This window comes from Mercenaria mercenaria, chromosome 9 (genome assembly GCF_021730395.1).
Source record: "Mercenaria mercenaria strain notata chromosome 9, MADL_Memer_1, whole genome shotgun sequence".
NCBI lineage: Eukaryota > Metazoa > Mollusca > Bivalvia > Venerida > Veneridae > Mercenaria > Mercenaria mercenaria.
Window position 1 is genome coordinate 41,195,790 of NC_069369.1, and position 20,990 is coordinate 41,216,779.

The 20,990-nt window shown below is 35.6% G+C and overlaps 2 protein-coding genes across 2 annotated transcripts; both read left to right on the forward strand.

Annotated features, from left to right (window-relative positions):
* Positions 1–1,338: 1,338 nt before the first annotated feature.
* On the forward strand, positions 1,339–15,852 carry LOC123546980 (uncharacterized). Its single transcript, XM_053551302.1, has 3 exons — positions 1,339–1,840; positions 12,122–12,376; positions 14,249–15,852. Exons 1-3 carry the CDS (start codon positions 1,354–1,356, stop codon positions 15,112–15,114), a joined length of 1,608 nt encoding a protein of 535 aa, XP_053407277.1. The 5' UTR covers positions 1,339–1,353; the 3' UTR covers positions 15,115–15,852.
* On the forward strand, positions 15,405–18,551 carry LOC128546047 (uncharacterized). Its single transcript, XM_053550530.1, has 5 exons — positions 15,405–15,767; positions 15,835–15,874; positions 16,499–16,600; positions 16,801–16,912; positions 17,239–18,551. Exons 1-5 carry the CDS (start codon positions 15,405–15,407, stop codon positions 18,158–18,160), a joined length of 1,539 nt encoding a protein of 512 aa, XP_053406505.1. The 3' UTR covers positions 18,161–18,551.
* The last annotated feature ends 2,439 nt before the right edge of the window (positions 18,552–20,990 follow it).

Below are 20,990 nucleotides of genomic sequence, written 5' to 3' on the forward strand. Positions count from 1 at the left end.
GTGCAAAACTGTACATGTCAACCAAATTTCAAGGCTGTATCTTAAAAAACAAGAAAGTAGGTCAGCAGGTCAAGGTCACAGTCAAGTGACCCCTAATCGCTTGGGGTCATCAGGTAATTATAATTAAACAGTCTAGGAAATATGACCTTGTAATTTTTGAAGTATTTATTCCTATATAACTCATATAACAAGTGACCCCTACGGTAGGGCCTCTTTTCACCCTAGGTGTATAATTTGAACAATCTTGTTAGAGATCCACTAGGTAATGCTACAAACTAATTATCAGAGGTCTAGGCCAAGAAGATTTTTATTTTTCCCCTATATAAGTCTATGGTAAATTTGGGATCCCCAGGACTGGGCCTCTTTTCAACCCAGGGGCACAATTTGAACAATTTTGGTAGAGAACCACACGGCAATGCAACAAACCAAATATCAAAAGCCTAGGCCTTACAGTTCCAGGTAAGAAGATTTTTTCCCCCCTATATAAACTTGAGATCCCCCAGGACAGAGCCTCTTTTCACCCCAGGGTTATAATTTGAACATTTTGGTACAGGACCACAAGGCAACGCTACATACCAAATACCAAAGGCCTAGGTCTTGTGGTTTTAGACAAGAAGATTTTTAATTTTTTTTCCTATATATGTCTAGGTAAAACTTGTGACCCCCGGGGCGAGGCCTCTTTTCACCCCAGGAGCACAATTTGAACAATCTTCATAGAGGACCATTACATGCCAAATATCAAGGCTCTATGCCTTGCGGTTTTGGACAAGAAATTATTTTAAGTTCTTTCCTTTTTGGTTGCCATGGCAACCAGAGGCATGGAATTCAACATGAACAATTTTGAAAGGGGACCACCCACAATTCATTCCTGTGAAGTTTGGTGTAATTCTGCATTGTGGTTTTCAAGAAGATTTTTTAAGAAAATGTTGACAGATGGATGATGCACGACTGACGATGGACATTGAGCCGTCACAATATTTTGTGCATTCCATACGTCCAGAGGTGCGGCCAATTCAAACCCAATCTTTTGATTCTATCTATAGTTTGCTTTTCTGTTAGCCTGAACAAGTTCTGAACAGTTCTTTATTGAATTATCGCATCCTCCGCCGCAACATGTATACATAGCATAGAATAGTATTTATTTCCATTCAAAGCACCTTTCGGACATAAAATATAAGTATAATCATCATTGTCAAACTATAAAGATCATATCATCAACAAAATTTATGAAGTACACACTAGCTAACGTTCGGTGCGGGAAAACCAACGCTGTTGACGTTACGTTAAGTGTGACGTGCGTTTGTTTGGCCCTGACGGTCTCAGCATTCTATTTCCGGTACATTTACACAAAATATGGATACAGTTACACTAACAAATGACACTATATTACAACAGAATGAATCCATTAAACTTGTTGTTAAAAGTGGAGAAGGAACAGTTCCTGTGTATTCCAAGGAAGCTTCGACATGTACTGACAAGTCCTTCAAAGTGAGTAATGAAGGTTTGCACCATGGAAATCAGGTTAATCATCCGCGCCAGCTTTCCGTTAGAACGACACCCATTGATATTTGCGGTCAAGGTGACACGAGAACCCTAATTCAAATTCATCCTTACTTAACAGAAAAGACAACACAATTACCAGGAAGTCAAGACAGTGTCCAAGGTGCGTTTGACACCACCACTTCCAATAGTATACTTGTTCCATACATTGCTAATGTTGCTAAAGAACATGATGTGCTGGAGGAGATGAAAAGAAGATTGGCACAGTCATTCGTGAAACAACAAAACCTACAACGTGTTCAACAAGACGTAAATGATCCAAAATCATCATTTGTACCAGGTAGGTAAAGCCATACTTTCCCTGTGTATATTTCTGGCCCATGAAAATATGTTTATGAAATTTATAAATTTTTCATATAGAAATGTTTCTCCAATGCTAACTCATTTATCCTGGCATTTAATGAAATCCTTCAACAAATAACGTCAAAACTGAATTTTAGAAATATTTGGTGTCCAAAATGGCCGAGATTCATACTGTCTGCTCTACTTTTTCGTAACGTGCATTTACGGTGGCACAGAAATGACAAAGGGTCAGAGACCACCAATTCAAACTTACTGGGAATGAGGTGTGTATACCTGGGAATAAGGTAACGTCTGTGCGTTCTGATTGGTCAGTCATGTAAAGAAACCAAAGAAGTGATTATTTTATTCAAAATTTGTATTTTTTACTTCATTTACAGTATTTCATTATACATTTTGACAAAATATGCTACATTTTATGTGTATAGAAAAAAAGTTTTATCAAACGAGTTTCTCCCGCCATGCCAACGATGTAAATCTCATTCACACGGAAATTACTTAAATAAAGTATCACTATTCATACGTTTTTCGTCCGATATTTTGGTAGAAATAAGAAAGTTCTTGGAAAACATGTAATTAGATACTAGTAAACATGTTTCGATTTACGGAAGGCCGTACACGCCATAATGTTATAATGTAAGTCTATGGGGAAAATGGTGGTCTCTAACCATAAATGTTTTTATACTAATACGTGCGCACGTAATAAGTTATACATGCGCAGATGTTTTTATACTAGTACGTGCGCGGAAGTTTTTTTTAAACTACTTTGTGCGCACGTATTAGCTAAAAAGTTGTACCTTCGCATACGTTCTTTTTTTTTTATGCCAATACGTTCGCTGACGCAGATGTTTTTTTTTTCTAAACTAATGCAGATTTTTATACTAATGAGCGAGACGTAATAAGTTAAACTTCCGCAGATGTTTTTTGGGGGCAGTGCCCCCAGATTCAACAAACCGTCTGTCAATGTCCTTGTCGAGCTTATGACCAACCTGACAACACAAAGAAAACAAGTTCCAAAGTATTTACCAAACATAACTTCAATTTTGACTTTTTGCAATTATATTTTTTATCCAAATATGATTAAACAACATTTTATATTAACAACAGTATCTGAAGAAAACTAAAATGTATTGTAAATATAAATAATAGATCTACTTAAACGTATGAATAATAAAAACGCTTGATTTGATCACGTGATCGATTCTGAAACCGACACTTGTTTTGATCATGTGACCTATCCTCACGGTGGGGAAACCAAGAATGCAACGTCATCAAAACCCAGCGCAAATGAGCTGACCACACACAAATTTACGCCGATTCAGGTAAGAAAAGTCTTGTAACTTTTTTATTACTGCAGCTTTCGACTCGAGATAAAGAGCACCGTACCCGGCCTGGAGTATACTATTCTGCGGTAGTGTTCCATATTGTACATATAGCTTGGTTTTTGCTCGAAAACGCGAACAGCTGGCAAAGAGGGTATGAGCTGTACCACACTTTTGTCTAAGAAAGTGAGTTTTGACCGTATTTTCGTGAAACGAGGACATATTTGACGCTCATTTAATATCAGTGACGAGCATAATAGTCAATCTTTGTTTTATTTTGCTATTTTCGAGGATATCTGACGATATTTTATTCAAAACAAACAACATTATTAAAATGAGAACATCCACACTGACGACTTTGTTGGAGAACATCCACACTATTATCATGCACTATTTAGAAAAATCTAAGACAAACCCGTTTTTGTTTTAAAATCTGACATGTGAAAAAGTAAAGTAAAAGTGATAAGCTTCACTGCATTCAATCTGCGCGTCATTCGTTATTTTGTTTCAGATGACAGTATTTGTTTCTTTTTTTGACATAAATTTAATAATGTCAATTTGAAAATTTTGTTGCAATCCGTATGGCGTTTGATCTATATAAATATTTAGTAGAGTAGATTCTACATGAATAAGATCGTGTTATATATTATATAAATATTGCATTCGTGAGAGGGTGATATGAAAAATGTTCACCACGAGATATATGAATATTGACTGAGGCGCCAGCCGAGGTCTATATTCATATTTCGAGGGGTGAACATTTTTCATATCACCCTCTCACGAATGCAATATTTATTTTATTATACCGAAAGATTATAAGGGTCAAAGCATTTACTGGAAAATCAACATAGTAATTTATTTAACATTAAAAGTAATTACTAACCAAATAATGAAGACAGAATTAAAGAGTCTTTACTTGTTAGCACTTATAATTTGTGGCGACTTTGCCATGTAATAAGACTTTTTTGATAGATTTAATCGAGACGTTTATAGCTGACCCCTATATTTATTCTAATATTTTAACATTGCGTCAATCAGTAGCGTTCGAAAAACGGCGATAACTTTCTTTTTTCTAAACGAAACATATAAGTGTGAGCACTCATTTTCTTAGTTAGATCATTTCCAAACTTATTGTGGTAGTTTCGATTCAATATTTGATGAAAATTTGTTCTCGAAATATTTTGCACGTAGCATAAAAAAGAAAATACGGCCGTGCTCGCACATGCAAGAGCAGCAGAAAAGGGTAATTTAATCCTAAAGTATAATTATATAAGCGCCTCGTCTGAAAATTAATCGACTCACTCTTTTAATCAATGCAAAAGCATCAATCTCTCAACGGGTGATATGAAAAAAAATAATATCACATGCGCAGAAAAACAAAATAACGCTGTTGCGCATGTGATATGAAATTATGGATATTATCACCTGCGCAGAAAATGAAAATAATGATTTTGCGCATGTGATATAAAATCACTGGGGAATATGATATATTATTCTAGTTAAACTAATGGGAAATTTGCATTGGACATTTATGTGAGGTATAATAAAATATAATATATAATATAAAAATGGAAAAGAAAGCATAAATCTTTTTTCCACCTTTTTAGTGTTTGAAATTATTTTTCTCCAATGTCATTGCAGTATTTTTGGAATTATGGGGAAATTAATTTCGGTAAATCAACATTTACTTCCAGTCGTTTATAAACCCGCTAAGTCACATACTGTACGCGGAGCTTAAATTTGTTAACAAAAAATAATTTTAAACACTAAACAGGTTAGCCAATAATTTGAAAAATAAAACTTTTCATTCCATTCAAATTATTTTGGCACCAATTACATATGCGAGATAACAAAGTATATGTAAATTTCTTTTTCCAAACCACAAAGCTATACTTAAACACCCTTACAATTTTCCTGGCTGAACTACTATTAACGAACAATACGGCTCAAGCTCTATAAAACAGTTTGAAATTATTAAGATCTGCTAATGTGAATAGGTGTCCGCAACTAGTAAATTTATTAAATACAGTATTTAGTGTTTGAAATTATTATTTTGTCCAATGGCATTGCAGTACATTTCAAATTATGGGAAATTTATTTTAATAAATCAGCATTTGATTGAAGAGCGATATTAGGGGCTAAGCTTCAGCCGGAAAACCTGCTCTGCGGGAACACTTAGACAGTCACAGCGGAGAGAGAAAACAAAGGATGTGAGGAAGTGTGGAAAGGTGTATAAATACTGACGAAAGTTTAAGCGTCACATGAAAATCTTTCCCGTATGATGCCTAAGGTAGTTCTACAAGTTCGGATCCATTTTTTTCTTCACGGATTTGAAATTTGATTAAACTCCGATTTTTTCCAAATTATAGAATAAACTTGCAACTTTTGGCAAATTGATAGTGTCATGTGATTTTTCTGCTAAACAAAATGTTTTGACCTTAAGTAACTTTTTGTAATATGTGCCTATAGGAAACCATCTTTTCAAAAGTAAATTGTCCCCAATGAAGCTTTTAATGAATCTTCTCAGTCGAAAATATAAGCTACGGTCTTATGTGTGCCTTTATTTAAGTTTATACAGAATTCATTTTAGGTCAATTGTAAAGGAAGTTCTACAACTTATATTATTCACTCTCGACCCCTCATTTTTTGATAGGATTAATCGCCACGAGGGTATGAGAGAAGAGGCCAGTTTCCCTTTTAATGCTGAGCACCAAGCAAGGGACCTACTAATACCATGTTTCACGTCTTTGGTATGACGCGGCCGGGGATCGAACCCACGACCTTGCGCACTCGAAGCGGATGCTCTACCACTAGGCTATAGACATTGCCTTTATTTTATGAGATAGCGCATTTCAAGCTGATTTAAAGACAATAGTTAGAACTATTTAATGTTCGAACAATTTTAATATCACGTTTTATTTTTAGAAATATAATATTGTTGTCATGGGATTGCCATTCAATAAATGAATTTCGGTTCCGTATGCAGAACCCAGGCTTTAGTCTACGTAATGATAATACATTGTATGCCTTTCTGCCGGTTTATCAAATGTGCATAATCACCTTAAGTGATAATGCCCTTTTTATGTATAAGGTTGGATTGTATTTGATATTTGAAAGAGACTTCCATTTGCTGAAATAAGACTTAAAATATCTTACAGTTATAATATTTAGTTAAAGTACTAACTATCCGCGTTTTATGCACTTTGGGGTGGATATAGTTATAAACAAAATAACAATACAATAACTATTCCAATCCTCTATTCGCTTTTAAACTTTTTGTGCAGGACTTCTATGCACATTTGTCTTTTTATCTTAAAATAATGTTTTTCCTAGGATGCAATCAATCTGAACACCGTGTCCTTATGCCACACTATACACAGAGATTAATGTTAGCATAACATGTGCTCAGCCATTGCTATATGCTTTGGCAGATCTATTTCAACTGGGCTATAGCCTTGGGGTAAATGGTTTGAACTGCTGATTGTATGTATAGACGACATTTGCTGTTGAATAACGTAGCTTGACTGCCTAAGACATAGCTTTTAAGAAGCATAACTGCAATAATGGTAATTAAGAGTGTGGATGTTCTCCAACAAAGTCGTCAGTGTGGATGTTCTCATTTTAATGATGTTGTTTGTTTTGAATAAAATATCGTCAGATATCCTTGTAAATAGCAAAATAAAACAATGGTTGACTATTATGCCCGTCACTGATATTTAATAAGCGTCAAATCTGTCCTCATTTCACGAAAATACGGTCAAAACTCACTTTCTTAGACAAAAGTGTGGTACAGCTCATACCCTCTTTGCCAACTGTTCGCGTTTTCGAGCAAAAACCAAGCTATACGTACAATATGGAACACTACCGCAGAAAAGTATACTCCAGTTCGGGTACGGTGCTCTTTAACTCGAGTCGAAAGCTGCAGTAATAAAAAAGTTACAAGACTTTTCTTACCTGAATCGGCGTAAATTTGTGTGTGGTCAGCTCATTTGCGCTGCTTTTTGATGACGTTGCATTCTTGGTTTCCCCACCGTGTATCCTGAAACCTAATTGATACGCTTTAAGATTTTGCCACTGATATAGAGAAGTTATTAAATGTGACAATGAAAAAATGATATTGTAAATAAAAGAATTATAAGACAGTTATTGAAATGCTTACATAAAGGAATTAGGAGCTGGAAACTGCATAAAATTTTTATTATTTCAAAAGATAGCATTTTTAGGAAAATAAGAAAAACGTGTAAAGAACTTATCCCTAACTGCTAGAGATTTCCAGCGAGCAATGATTGGCTGAGTCTTGACCTGTGTCTACGTCACGCTGCGTGTATTTAGAGTGTACTACTGCAGACGAAAAACAAAACGCTTCAAACTTTCACTATCGATAAAGAATAGATATAGCTCGAATGCTAGGCATTTTTGATAAGATATCAACGCATTTGTATGCAAAATTATACAAAAACAGCCGATTTTCAACAAAATTACCATTAAAATTCATGCAGCGCGATCGTAAATAGCTATTTTGTTTTATAAGTAAATATATTTAAACCGCCGCGACCATTAAATTTTTGCCTGGTAATGCAAAAAACAGGATAGAAAAATATTAACAAATGAAATAATGGCATCAATTTAAAAGCATGGAGTAAAACGCTCTAGACAGTCAACATACTTGCACATAAATATGCGATAAGCGTGTAGTCAATAAATAAACTAGCTGTGTACGGACATTTATCCTGTCACTTGCAGTATTTTCGACCCGATATCAGGGTGCCGTATATCTTTCTTGATATACCGTCAGTTGATCATGTGACCAGTGATATACGGTCAATTGATCATGTGACCTTATGATCGATATTGTTGTCATAAGAAATTTTGCAACGAAACCATCATCATTGTGTTGGAAATGTCCGAACTAAGAAAATGAGTGGTCAAATAATGAGTTTTTATTAAAAAACGAAGAAGTTATTGCGATTTTGCCGGTAATCACGTCATTAGGCCTATATAAGTGACGTCATTACGAATATGACGTCATTAAAGCGATTGTCGCACACTTATTTTTGTAAAATAAATTGACAAATATCGGAATATGAAGTAATGACAAGATAAATAGAATAATAGGTTAGTGCCTAAGATGGAGAAAGTTTATCTGGCTTGGCTCCGGACGTTATCAGGTTCGCCTTTGGCTCACCCGATAACCTCCTCCACCTCGCCAGATAAACTTTCTCATCTACGGCACTAACCTATTATTCTCTATATATCGGGCATAAATAAGTTGTTTTTATAAAGTTTTATAGTGCGTTTTATTTGACCTGGCGGGGAGGAGTTAATCTCTGGCTTATGCAAATATCAATCTAAAAAAAAATGAGGAAAATAGGTAGAGCTACGATTGTTTCAGTGTAAGGTAGATGGCTGGTAAATAAGAAATAAGGCTGCCGAATATACATAGGCGTAGGAGCGAGTTTACCTTTGGGAGAGGGGTGGGGGGTGGGGGGCAAACCTTTTCGACGGTGGTTTGGGGCGGCAAGGGATCCCCTGTGCATTCATGACAAAGCCTTGTCCAGGGGCCAAATGGGCCATAGGGCCCCGTCAAGCCTCTGTGTTTTAGCAATCATTGAGTTATTCTTATGATACTCATATGACTAGGCGCTGAACTGTCTGCAGTTGTAGGGGCTAACTTAATCGGTCAAAATATGTATTGTTCTAATCAAGTGTGCCATTTTTTACATTCTTCTGTTGAAGCCCTGGACATACAATCAAATAGCGCTGCATTTGTCTAATTGTGAAATAAAGTTGTGGAAATATTATTTCTCTTGAATGGACAATGAAAAACGTAAATACATAACGTTTATATGCTTAAACAGGCTAAATATATACATCGCTCATTGCAGACGCTCAAACCGGAGAATGCGCTAAATATTATATTCTTTTTATAAAATGTAATCAAATCAGGGGCGAAGCTGGCTTTTTATAAGTTGCAGGCCCGGCAGATCTAGAGCCGAAGGCGCAAGTTTGGTAGGGGAGTATCATGGGGTATCCTCCCCTAAGCTGAGCACTGATTCTTCGTTATCGTAAGCATAATTCATTTCATGTATTAATTAAATTAACATATTGTGTTACATTATAGGCTACTCGTCAAATACTATTGTTGCGTTAAATACCAGTCTTTGACTTGTAATTCCATCAATATCCTGTATACGAGAATAAGAAATAGATGTAGCTGTGTCTGTGCCAGACTGTTAGTAGTGAGTTACATAAGATTAAATTTATCTAAAGTCGGCAACATAGCAACCAACTATAATATAGCTAATGTGAGCTTTTGAACCGACTACTTATTCTCCCTTTAGTGTACGGTTTATAGATCTACGAATTTATAAAGAATTCAGGCAAATGCCCAGTGGTGCAAGTTCAGAAGTTTCTTAACTGAAAGTATCAAAGTTTGCACCGTCTTTGAAAGTTTTAGGATTGCCTCACATCTGATAATTGTAGAATATTTTTGTGCGAACAGCTGAAACACATAGATCTACCATTTATTATACTGAATAATTTGATTGAAATAATTTAGTGTTCTAGTTGCTTGTCACGTGATATCCGCCATTTTTATGTAGCAGAACGAGATCTAGACAAAACCACAAAAGATCGTAAATTTGCATATAAAGAGCTACGTATCTTATTTCATTTAAACGATAGTTATAGTGACATGTAAGTATCCGCTTTACATTTTTATAAAACAGGTAACATTTCCAAATAGTATACTTTTTGCATTGATATAGTTTTGCAACAGTGATTTAAACACAAATTGTATAAATATAACTCAGGAATTTATGGCAGGTGTGTTACTGTGAACTCAACAAAAATAGAATTATATCTTTATTCTATCAGGATGATTAGGAAGGGAAAATATCTTAGAGATGAGTTGTGTTATTTATTTTTTAAATATGCCTGTTTTTTGTTAGACTGTCAAGAACACAAGAGTGAGGACATACAGTGCAAACTGAAGTATTGAGGAAACTGAAATACAAAATGTATAGCTTTATCTTTTTCATTTTATCAAACCTGGTAATGAAAGGTTTGTGTTTGTCGATAAACAATTGCTGTTAAACAAGACTATATTTTTTAACGTTATCTTTTGAACAAAACATAGAAGTGTATAGAACACAAAGTTAATAAATTTATTGAAACAAGAACTTGTTTCTTTTTATTGTTGTTCACTGTAAAAGTTGTGACCAATGCATTTTTGCCACACACCAGTGCATTACATAATGCCTGTATGTACTTCCCCGATATGAATGAGTTACATTAAGTCTTGAAACTGCAAAGCACCCATCAGTCCTCTCAGTACTTTGATTTATACTAGTACGTGCGCAGATGTTTTTTTACTGAACTAATTCGTGCGCACGTATTAACTAAAATGCAGTAAGTTGTACCTCCGCAAATATTTTTGTATACAAATACGTGCTAACGCCCTCGTGGTTCAATTCCTGCGCATCTGAAACCTGAACGGACAAACCACTGGAAGACATTGATTATTTGATAAATGTAAGAATTGATATTAAACATGAATCCAAAGAAGAACTCCGATACGGCGGCACAAAGGTGAGATAGATGCTTTTTATATTAATACGTGCGTAAGTAAAAGAAACATCTGTGGACGTATAAAGTAATACGTGCGCACGTTATCGCTATTACGTGCGCACGTTATAATTATACATGTTCTCATGTTTTTATACCAATACGTACTCACATACTTTAATACCAATGCGAGCGCAGATGTTTTTTTAAACATATTACGTGCGAACGTAATAACTGATACTTGCGCACGTACTAGTATAAAACAGCTGCGCAGGTATATTACGTGCACATGTGTAGTTTGAAACCTTTTTTTAATGTTTGTAATGTCATGAATTCCTTAATTTCAGCATGTATTTTATTCAAAATATTAACGCTGAAGTACGAGAAATAAACTTTAAAGACCTGCTCCAGTCCTACCTTTTAACCTTAAATTGTCACTGAAAAAGCATGAAAATCCTGACTATGAACGGTGACCTCTGTCTAAAATTCTATATAAAATACCTGTGGTTTTGGGTCCTAAAGTGTGGCGCGTGGCCCTTAACTGTTACCTTTTGTAATCATAGGTTGCATACACTCAACAGAATTTGAATTTCAATTTGTAAAGTAACATTTCACGTTCGACAAGATCAAACGTCTTTCTTAATAAATTCGTTGAATATCACCTTGTTCTTGCATGCCCGACAGGATTTTCTCGTGCTTTTCCGGTGCTAGAAAAACTCATCTTACACCCACGAATGAATGTGTAAATTCATACGCTACTATAACAAATTAGCGCCTTAAAGAAAAACCTTAGTTTTTCTTCATATCTTCTACAAATTGAAGAATAAGGCATGCAAGAAAAAGAATCAATCACTGGCAGCAGGTAAAGGTGGGAATATCGGCAGGAGCCTCGTTACCGCCAAAAACAGTTACCCTCGTGCCGGATATTCCCATGAAAGATCCTTATAGTCATAAACTTAATACAATAACTGTTTATTGTCTTTTTTGGTTACTATTGCTATGTGTGTGTGTGTGTGTGTGTGCGTGTGCGTGTGCGTGTGCGTGTGTGTGTTCGGGTTTAACGTCTTTCTCAACAATTTTTCAGTCATATAAACGACGGTGTCTACTTGTAGCAGTGAGCACAATGCCCAACTTTATAGTGCTGCCTCACTGGAATATCACGCCGTAGACACGTGGCATGATACCCCACCCAGTCACATTATACTGACACCGGGCTGACCAGTCCTAGCACTATCCTCTTAATACTGAACGCCAAGCGAGGAACTATTGCTATATGAAACTACCTTCTTATTTTCTTCATACCATGCTATTTTTCTGTTTCTTTGTACTCTTGAAGTGAGGAAATATACAAAATTTTTGCATCCCTGTTTTAGGTACAGATATTGAATACCGCACACCCGGTGCCCATTACAAGAACAAAAATGGTAAAATCAAGCGTCCGATGAACGCATTCATGGTATGGGCACGTGACTATCGTGGTTATCTAGCCTCTTCGATGCCAAATGCCACTAACTCGGAAATAAGTGTCAAGCTCGGTCAGATATGGGCAAGCATGCCACCAGAAGAAAAGAAACAGTATTATGACGTTGCTGAAAAAATAAAAGCTAAACATAGACAGGATTATCCGGGTAGATATGTTTTTCAAAATATATTCTGTTTGATGATCTTGCACAATAGCTCCTGATTCATGAAATATTATGATTAATTTGCTCAGTTTTTCCTCATAATTATCCCCCACCGAAGACAGATATTGTTTTGGCGTTGTCCATCCGGCTGTGCGTGCATGCGTCGTCCGAAATTGAAACTGCTTATAATTCAAAAAGTACTTTAGCTAGACTCATCAAACCTCAGATAATTATTAATATGCACATGACCTTTGCTCGAATTCAGTATTATCCCCGCTTGACCGAGTTCTTCTCAACGATTTGGTAAATAAATAGGAATTTTTGACTGTGTGTGAGTAATAAACTACTGATGGATCTTCATGAAACATTACACAAATGTAGATCACTACAGGGCGGTGATGCATGCGCACTTTCGTTAACATCACTTCAGTAACCAGAGTTATTGCTCTTTGTTTTGAAATATAACAAAATAATCTATTGATGGATCTGCATGGAACTTAATACAAATACTATAGAGCGGTGATGCACGCGCAAATTTTGTCAGGATCTCTTCAGTAACTGCAGAGTTATTGCCCTTATATCGTTTTTTATTCGAAATATAGTTCCCCTCATTCACAAAACAACCTATTCATCATCGGCGGATATAAATTCACTGAATTTGCTTGTTTTTATAAGTCCGATGGAACAAAACCATAACTAGCCATACAAATTTAATTTAGTTAATGCTTAGCCTTACATTTTGAGAAAAAAATCAAACCACACCAAATCAAAAAATCAAACAACACCGAATCATAGAAAGAAAGGGTTGTTCACATGAAAATTGAACAGCATAATTATAAAACATATATATTACTATATAAAACAATTGTCAATTTACTAATATATACATTCAATTCCGGAAAAGGACTGCTTAAAGGCTTGGGGCCAAACTTTTGGACAGTTAACGCCTTAAGAACTCGACATTTTCATAGAACTGTTACATATCTTCGTTCCCGATGCATTTGCAATAATGTCCCAGTGCTGAAATTTCACATGACTATGAGGAACATAGTTTTCAGCAATTGTTTATTTCTATTTCTTCACAAAAGGCATTTTCATTTTTTTTAGCTCATCTGATTTTTTGAAGAAAAAAAGATGAGTTATTGTCATCACTTGATCGGCGTCGGCGTTGCCTGGTTAAGTTTTATGTTTAGGTCAGCTTTTCTCCTAAACTATCAAAGCTATTGCTTTAAAACTTGCAACACTTGTTCACCATCAAAAGCTGACTCTGCATAGCAAGAAACATGACCCTATCCTGCTTTTTGCAAGAATTATGGCCCCTTTTGGACTTAGAAAATATCAAATTTCTTGGTCAAGTTTTGCGTTTAGGTCAACTTAACGGTCAAAGCTATTGCTTTAAAACTTGGAGCAGTTATTCGCCATTTAAAGCTGACTCTGCACAGTAAGTCTACATTGCTTTTTTGCAAGAATTATGGCCCCTTTTGGACTTAGAAAATCATGGGTAGGACAATATTTCTATTATACAGAGACAAAAAAATCAGATGAGCGTCTGCGGTGCTCTTGTTTTTAAAGGGGGACAACTTTTTGAGAATATTTTAAGTATCGCTTATACGAGACAGTACGGCAGAAAATGCTCGTGTTATGGTGATATACTGCTAAACCTTAACGTATACAGAGATTATTATCAAGTCACTTTCTGTACTTGTTTTTGTAAACCATGCTTGCCAGGCTAATCTGTATTTATGACAACATTAATTTAGCAAACGTAGCGTGTATAAACACATTATGTAAAACGTAACATTTTAAGGTTTTAAAGGTACTGACTCGGCATTCCTTGATTACATTCATTAGCAGTTTATCGTATTTCTTTCACAGATTGGGTATATCAGCCTAGTGTACCGACACTGAAAAAAAAAGATGATACTGTCATCTACACACGGACGCCGACGCCGCCGTTGAATTTTACTTTTGGCAGATTAGGTCAGACAGAGTCCGCACACATATCCGGCGACGAGATTTCCGGTCTGGAATCAGAAAATGCCTTGCAAGGGACGTTAAGCGGTGCAACATCGAAAAATGTTGGAAGTAAATTTTGTTTGAATCAGTCGCAACACAACAATGGTACTACTTTCCAAGATATACAACAAAAACCTCAAGACGACATAAATAGTTCCGTCAATACTGTCACAGACATGTGTCACATACGACCGTTATATGTGACACGTGTTTCCTACCAATCCGCGCTTGAAATACCCAAGGAAAATACAGTTTCTGATACAACAAGAGGTCTTCTTGCAAATAAAATATCACAGGGGCGAGCAGAAAACGTCAATGTAACAGGTCCCGATCGACGATATTATCAACAGAGAGCACCTTTCATAAAGCGGCCGAATATTCCAATAACGCCGATACATCAAACTAGTCTGTCGCAGAAAATAGCCGGAACCATCAAATCTCCCCTTCCTATATTAAAAGTGCCATCAACGCCGAGAATAATGGGTATTGTGGCACCACCTCTTCATGGAATGGATAATGTGAGATTTCACGCAGTACGCCCTTCCTTGCTGAATGAATTAAAACCCAATGTACAACCAGTGTCGCCCAAACTGTTACTAGATACACAACAACAAAGACCGCAGATGATACCGTTAACAACTAAACTGACTCCGAATGGGACATTGCCTGTCCACAGACAACAAGGTATTAATGAGCAATTAAAAGTTGTATATGCAAGTTTATGAAATATTTTGAACTCAGGATGTGAAACTCACGACTTTCGTCAAAGTTGTCAATTTATTTATCTAAAGTGATCAACAGGTTCAGAATACTTATATAATTCGATAGATATTATAGAAAGAAATAATCTCATTTTTCATTTTCCATCATGGTCGTCATCATACATCGTTACATTTCAGCGGAATGTATCCGTGGTCCAATGGGTATTCCGATAGTAGAGACACATGTAAGTCCAATCTCTGCACATGTGCGCACTTATAACCCGGGTTTGAAGCACGACCTCTTATCGTCCGACATGCCAGCAACGCCTCCATCACGTTACTCGAATGTTGTACTTTCAAAAATGAAAGACAACGAAGTAAACAAAGGCATTTCGGAAGACAAATCGCAGAAAAGATCTGCAGCTGACGCTGGTAACAATAAACAGACGAAATCAGCAGCTGACGCTATCGAACGTGTACAGACGACCAAAGCATCTGGCGCTGGCGACCAGTTACAGCCGAAATATTCAGTAGACGCTGGCGACCAGTTACAGACGAAATCTTCAGTTGACGCTGGCGACCATATACATACGAAATCTGCAGCTGGCGCCGGTGACCATGCAATGAAATATGAAGTTAACGTTAATGATGCTATACCTACGAAATCTGCAGTCTATGTAGGCGAAACTATACAGGAGAAATCTGCAGCTGACTCTGGCGACCAAGTACAAAAGAAATCTGTAGTACAAGGAACGCTTACAAAAGGTAACAAAGTTGAACGAAGGTATGACCCGGTCTAGACTAACTCCCGTCCCTATGTTTGTTCATCATCAATGCAGCAAGTTCTATATTGGGGGAAATATGGGGGAAATGTGTTATTTTAGACGCATACATGTTGAATGAATGAAATCTGGAGATTCGTCTTCTGTGGAATGCTTGATTAAAAAGGTTGCGATTTACTGTGGAACCTTTTGAACATATCAAATCAGACTGTGTGAATATACACTTTACATCAAGGAAAAATATGCAAAAAGATACTCTACGGCAAGTAACTATTTTGCGTTCAGTATCATGAAATATCAGAACCATGACAAACATGACATTGTACATTCATAAACAGTATATATTGTGTTAATATCCGTCCGATTGTATTACGTTGTCGGACATCTTGCATTAATTGCACGTGCTAATTGGCCACACCGCGACAGAATTATGTTCCATTTTTTGTTTTGGTTTTTAGATTCATGAAGAAAACTTAACATCCAATATAAAATAATGGCAAACTATCAAATGCTGCTTTAGAATATTTTTAACATTTTGATTTCTTAGATACATCCTGCGGCACCACCAGCGTTATCATAAATCTTGCAGCACTAGCATGTCAAAAGCAATTTCTTTTATTTTTCAGACACAAGGGGACTTATTTTCCAGCCAGAAGACTTCGAAACGGAAGTTGACACGCTCTGGCCGTTTCCGTTCTCAGAAAATCCCTCTGACTGGGACATAAAAGGTTTATGTTTAAACTGTTCAAGATTCAGATTAAGCATTTAAATGAACATGCCCAGATACTCATAGAATGGGTTAGTTTACTAATATACAGGTGTGATAAACATACCTTCACGACTCAATGTAAAGAAATAAAATTATGTTATTCTATATACTTGTCATTTCTGAACAAAACGGTAAGTGGGCATGATTTTTATCTTACAGAATTTCCAAAAAACGCATACTTGGAACTGTTTGACCCGTACGACCCCTTCCTGTCAGCGGATACACTACTGTCACACACGTTTCCCGGATCACTTCAATTGGATATAGAAAGGTATTCAGTGTAGAAAGTCCTTGAAAGCATCAACCCCATCTTGTCATTTGTTTTCGTCCACTGTGCTAAGGCAGAAATTTAAATGAGTAGTTTTCTGGTCCCATTGAACGATGTGGAGATATTCTGACTAGAATTTTTATTATAGCCCAATACATGACATTGTAATTTGGTTACTGTTATACACAACAAAGAATCGTGCTCACTAATGTTAAACAATGGAAACAAAAGGTCAGAATCTAATTTTGTTTACAAAATGCGCCAAATGTTTTCAAGAAAATATTTGTGGTAAAGTTTTTGTGATAATAATGATGCTTATTCAATTACAGATGGAATCGCTATCTTGAAGAAAATGAAGAAATTGCAGGGAACTGTATTGATAATCCTGATCCGTTCAAGCCATTAAAAGATAATAACGAAGACGATATCTCTATAAGTCCTCTGCCGCTGAAACAAACACTTTGTCGTCTGCTAAATGTTCACCTGCAGACGAGCGAGAGTGGTGATATTATCACAGGGGACCTTATTACCGAGGTAACTTCAGCTACAGATAATAATGAAGTTGAGGAAAATGTTGAGGACAGAGAATTACTTACAAATGAAATGGCAATGCAGATAAACCAGGTTTTAAACGAAACAGAAAAGGATAAGGACTTGAATCAGCAAATAACAAACCATTTAATCGACAGTATACTGGACGAAATCATTCATGATAAAAATATAAAGACTGCTAAATCACAAAAAGCTGAAGTAGAGAACAGTAAATCTGAAGTCTATGAAACAGAAACAACTGAAAAGGAGTTCTCTCTAGAAGAGAATTGTGATGCTGAAACCTTCGACAGAGAAATATACATTGTTAAAACAACTGATACAGAGGCCATCAGTTCAGTAACCACTGTACCAGAGAAACATCAACAAGTACCTCTTGAAATAGAGACAACTTCTAAATCAGAATTATGTTTATCTCAAAATCCTTCTGATATCAGTAGTATGAAGAACGATGTTCCTTCGGATTCCGTTATTAATGTGAAGGATGCAAATGATTTTAGTGAACACACATTTAACGAATCTAATAAAATACCATACATTAGACAGAAAACAACAGACACTGAACAAAAAACATTCAAAGCTGAAAAAGAATTTGATGCTGATGCTAAAGGTGGAAGTAATTTTAAAGAAAAAGCTTTCAAGAATAGACTAGGCATTTCACACAATACAAGATCAAGATCTCGAGCCAGCAAATTACTTTGACGTTGACCAAGGATTCCAGCTATGGTGAATTAATTGTTGACCTTCCGCTCTATATAGAAGACAGGGAGCATTGTACACAAATTATGTTCATGGTTTCTGTATCAATGTATGTCATTGAAGTTTTTCCCTATCTCAATTGTTGCCCAGCAATGAATATCATATCAGATGTTAAAGTACTGTTACATATACCAACAGGATGTATATCTTTTTGACATTATTTCTCTATGCTGTTGATACTGTGTCCATATTTGTTAGAACACTGCAAAAGCAGTCTTGAGCTGGTTATCTTGAAACCTCTCGCATCCCCTTGTCTGAAATTCAGACTTCAGACTACATGTATATTATGATAATAGAAATTATGTTTATATTCATTAAAACATAACAACACAGACATAGTGTTGACATATTATGCCAAGAAAGAAAGTGTTACAACATTTGGTCTACTGTCTTATATAAATACATTTCAGAATAAGATCAAATACCAGAATGTTGTTACACTTAATTGTCACACAACCCGATATATTTTCCTATTATACAAAGGAGAATGAAACTGTGTGTTATTTCTTTAATAATATATCTCATATAGTGATTTGTCACTGAAGAAAATCATTATGTGAAGTTAAGATGTGAAGGACATATCACGAGGGGGCAGAACCATGTTTCCATATATTTAAACATTCCGAATCAGTACAAGTGAATAAAGTATTACTATACAATACATAGTCCCCTATTGGAAGAAGTCTATAATTATCTGAACAGCAGTATAACCTAATGATCTGATATGTATCAGTGGTGTGTATGTATAGGTTAATAAATGGGAGAGCGGTGCCTTTGAGTGATAATGGCCCTGGCAAGGTGATAATAGCCCGAGGGCTTTAGCCCGAGGGCTATTATCTTCTTCCAGGGCCATTATCACTCAAAGGCACCGCTCTCCCATGTATTTACCTGTTTATTACATGTTTACCTATAATATAGTAAGAAATGTTTTTTTGTGTCATTTTTATGGGTAGATACTTGCATCTTCTGGCACAATAAATTTCAGCTTTTCAGTTTCTATATTATTTGTATAAGAGTCTATTTACTGTATAAAATCAAATACCTGGATAGTTGTACTTTCTTGCTTATTGCATAATTTAGGGATAAAATACGATATTTCACGAAGAATACACGATGTTACGCTCAAGATGATAAAATAAAACGGAAATATTCGCTGTTTTACCTCCACGAAACGCCATGACGTCATTTCTGATTACAGACGTTAATTTCCCGCGCTAACGCCAGGGCCATTATCGATAATGGCCCCGGGGCTTATTATGATAATGTGATAATGCATGACGCAATGCGATAATGGGAGAATTTTCAACACAAATTTACTATTTATAGGTACTCATGTAATAAATATGTATAATGCACAAGGTTCAAATTAGAATTTGCATAATTATATAGATATCTACAATTGCTTGTAACATCTATGAATGTATAGAGAATATTTGTTTGTTCTGAGTGAATATGGAATATATCTCACTGAGAAGTGAGAAAATTTCAAATATTTTCACGAACGCGTAGCGCGAGTGAAAATGTGAAAATTATCTCACTTCGAGGTGAGATATATTCCATATTCACGAAAACAAACACATTTTCTTATTCTTTTATGCTCAATTACGTTGAGATTTGCATTTTGCAACTATTTTTAATCTCAGCGCGGGAAACAGACGCGCGTAAACAGACATGACGTCAGACATGCTGTGACGTTATAAAGATGCATACAACATAAAGTTCCATTTTATTTTATTTTTCGCTGCATAACGTTATGAAATTCTCTTTCAGTAAAATAATTTGAATCGAGAAATAAACTATAAAAAACAAAGTGCGACTACAATTTTCATCTTGTTTTAAGCAATTGATTTAAAATTCATACACAATGTAATGAGGGGGTGGAGCTATATCTCTCGCAGTGTGAAAATACAGATTTCATATTTTCACAGTGTGAGTGATGAAATATGAAAATATTTAACTGATAGAATACAGTATTTCATTAGTTAGCATAAAATAAATAGAGGATATTTGTTTGTTCTGAGTGAATAAGGAGCACGTAGCGCAAGTGAAAATGTGAACATTTTCTCACTTCGAGGTGAGATATATTCAATATTCACGAAAAACAAACAAATTTTCTTTTTATTTTATGCTCAATTACGTTGAGATGTGCATTTTGCAACAATTTTTAACACTGTGACGTTAGAAAGACGCACACAACAAAGTTCCCTTTTATTTTATTTTTTGCTGCATAACATTATGAAATTCTCAAGTAAAATAATTTGAATGAGAAATATACAATAAAGAACAAAGTGCGACTACAATTTTCATCCTGTTTTAAGCAAATAATTCAAAATTTGTACACAATGTATGAGGGGGCAGAGCTATATCTCTCACAGTGTGAAAATATAGATTTCATATTTTCACAGTGTGAGTGACGAGATATATAAATAGTTAACTGATAGAATACAGTATTTCATTAGTTAGCATAAAATAAAAAGTATTTTTAAGAATATTTCATTTTTAAATTGCTGAGAAAATAAGAGAAGCAAGTGGCCCAAATGTGCCTAAGTCACTCACCTGAAGAGAACCTTGACCATCTGACCTTGCTTCTAACTACTGTAGTATTGGTGAAAATCTTGGAAGCAGTTCATTAAACTAGTAACATAGTTTCTGACCTTAGGTACACCACTTTTGAACTTGCCCTAGGTTTCATACAGACAAACATTCTGACAAAAATTTATGATGATAAAATTGAAAAAGATGCCACTAAGTATTTACAAAGATTTTTCCAAGA

Excerpts from the sequence above, each read along its gene's own strand:
- LOC123546980 (XM_053551302.1), top strand. The coding sequence starts at position 1,354 with ATGGATACAGTTACACTAACAAATGACACTATATTACAACAGAATGAA. Across the intron at positions 1,841-12,121 it reads AAAATCATCATTTGTACCAG|GTACAGATATTGAATACCGC; the intron begins GTAGGTAAAGCC and ends TCCCTGTTTTAG. Across the intron at positions 12,377-14,248 it reads ACATAGACAGGATTATCCGG|ATTGGGTATATCAGCCTAGT; the intron begins GTAGATATGTTT and ends TTTCTTTCACAG.
- LOC128546047 (XM_053550530.1), top strand. The coding sequence starts at position 15,405 with ATGCCAGCAACGCCTCCATCACGTTACTCGAATGTTGTACTTTCAAAA. Across the intron at positions 15,768-15,834 it reads CTACGAAATCTGCAGTCTAT|TACAAGGAACGCTTACAAAA; the intron begins GTAGGCGAAACT and ends AGAAATCTGTAG. Across the intron at positions 16,601-16,800 it reads CTCTGACTGGGACATAAAAG|AATTTCCAAAAAACGCATAC; the intron begins GTTTATGTTTAA and ends TTTATCTTACAG.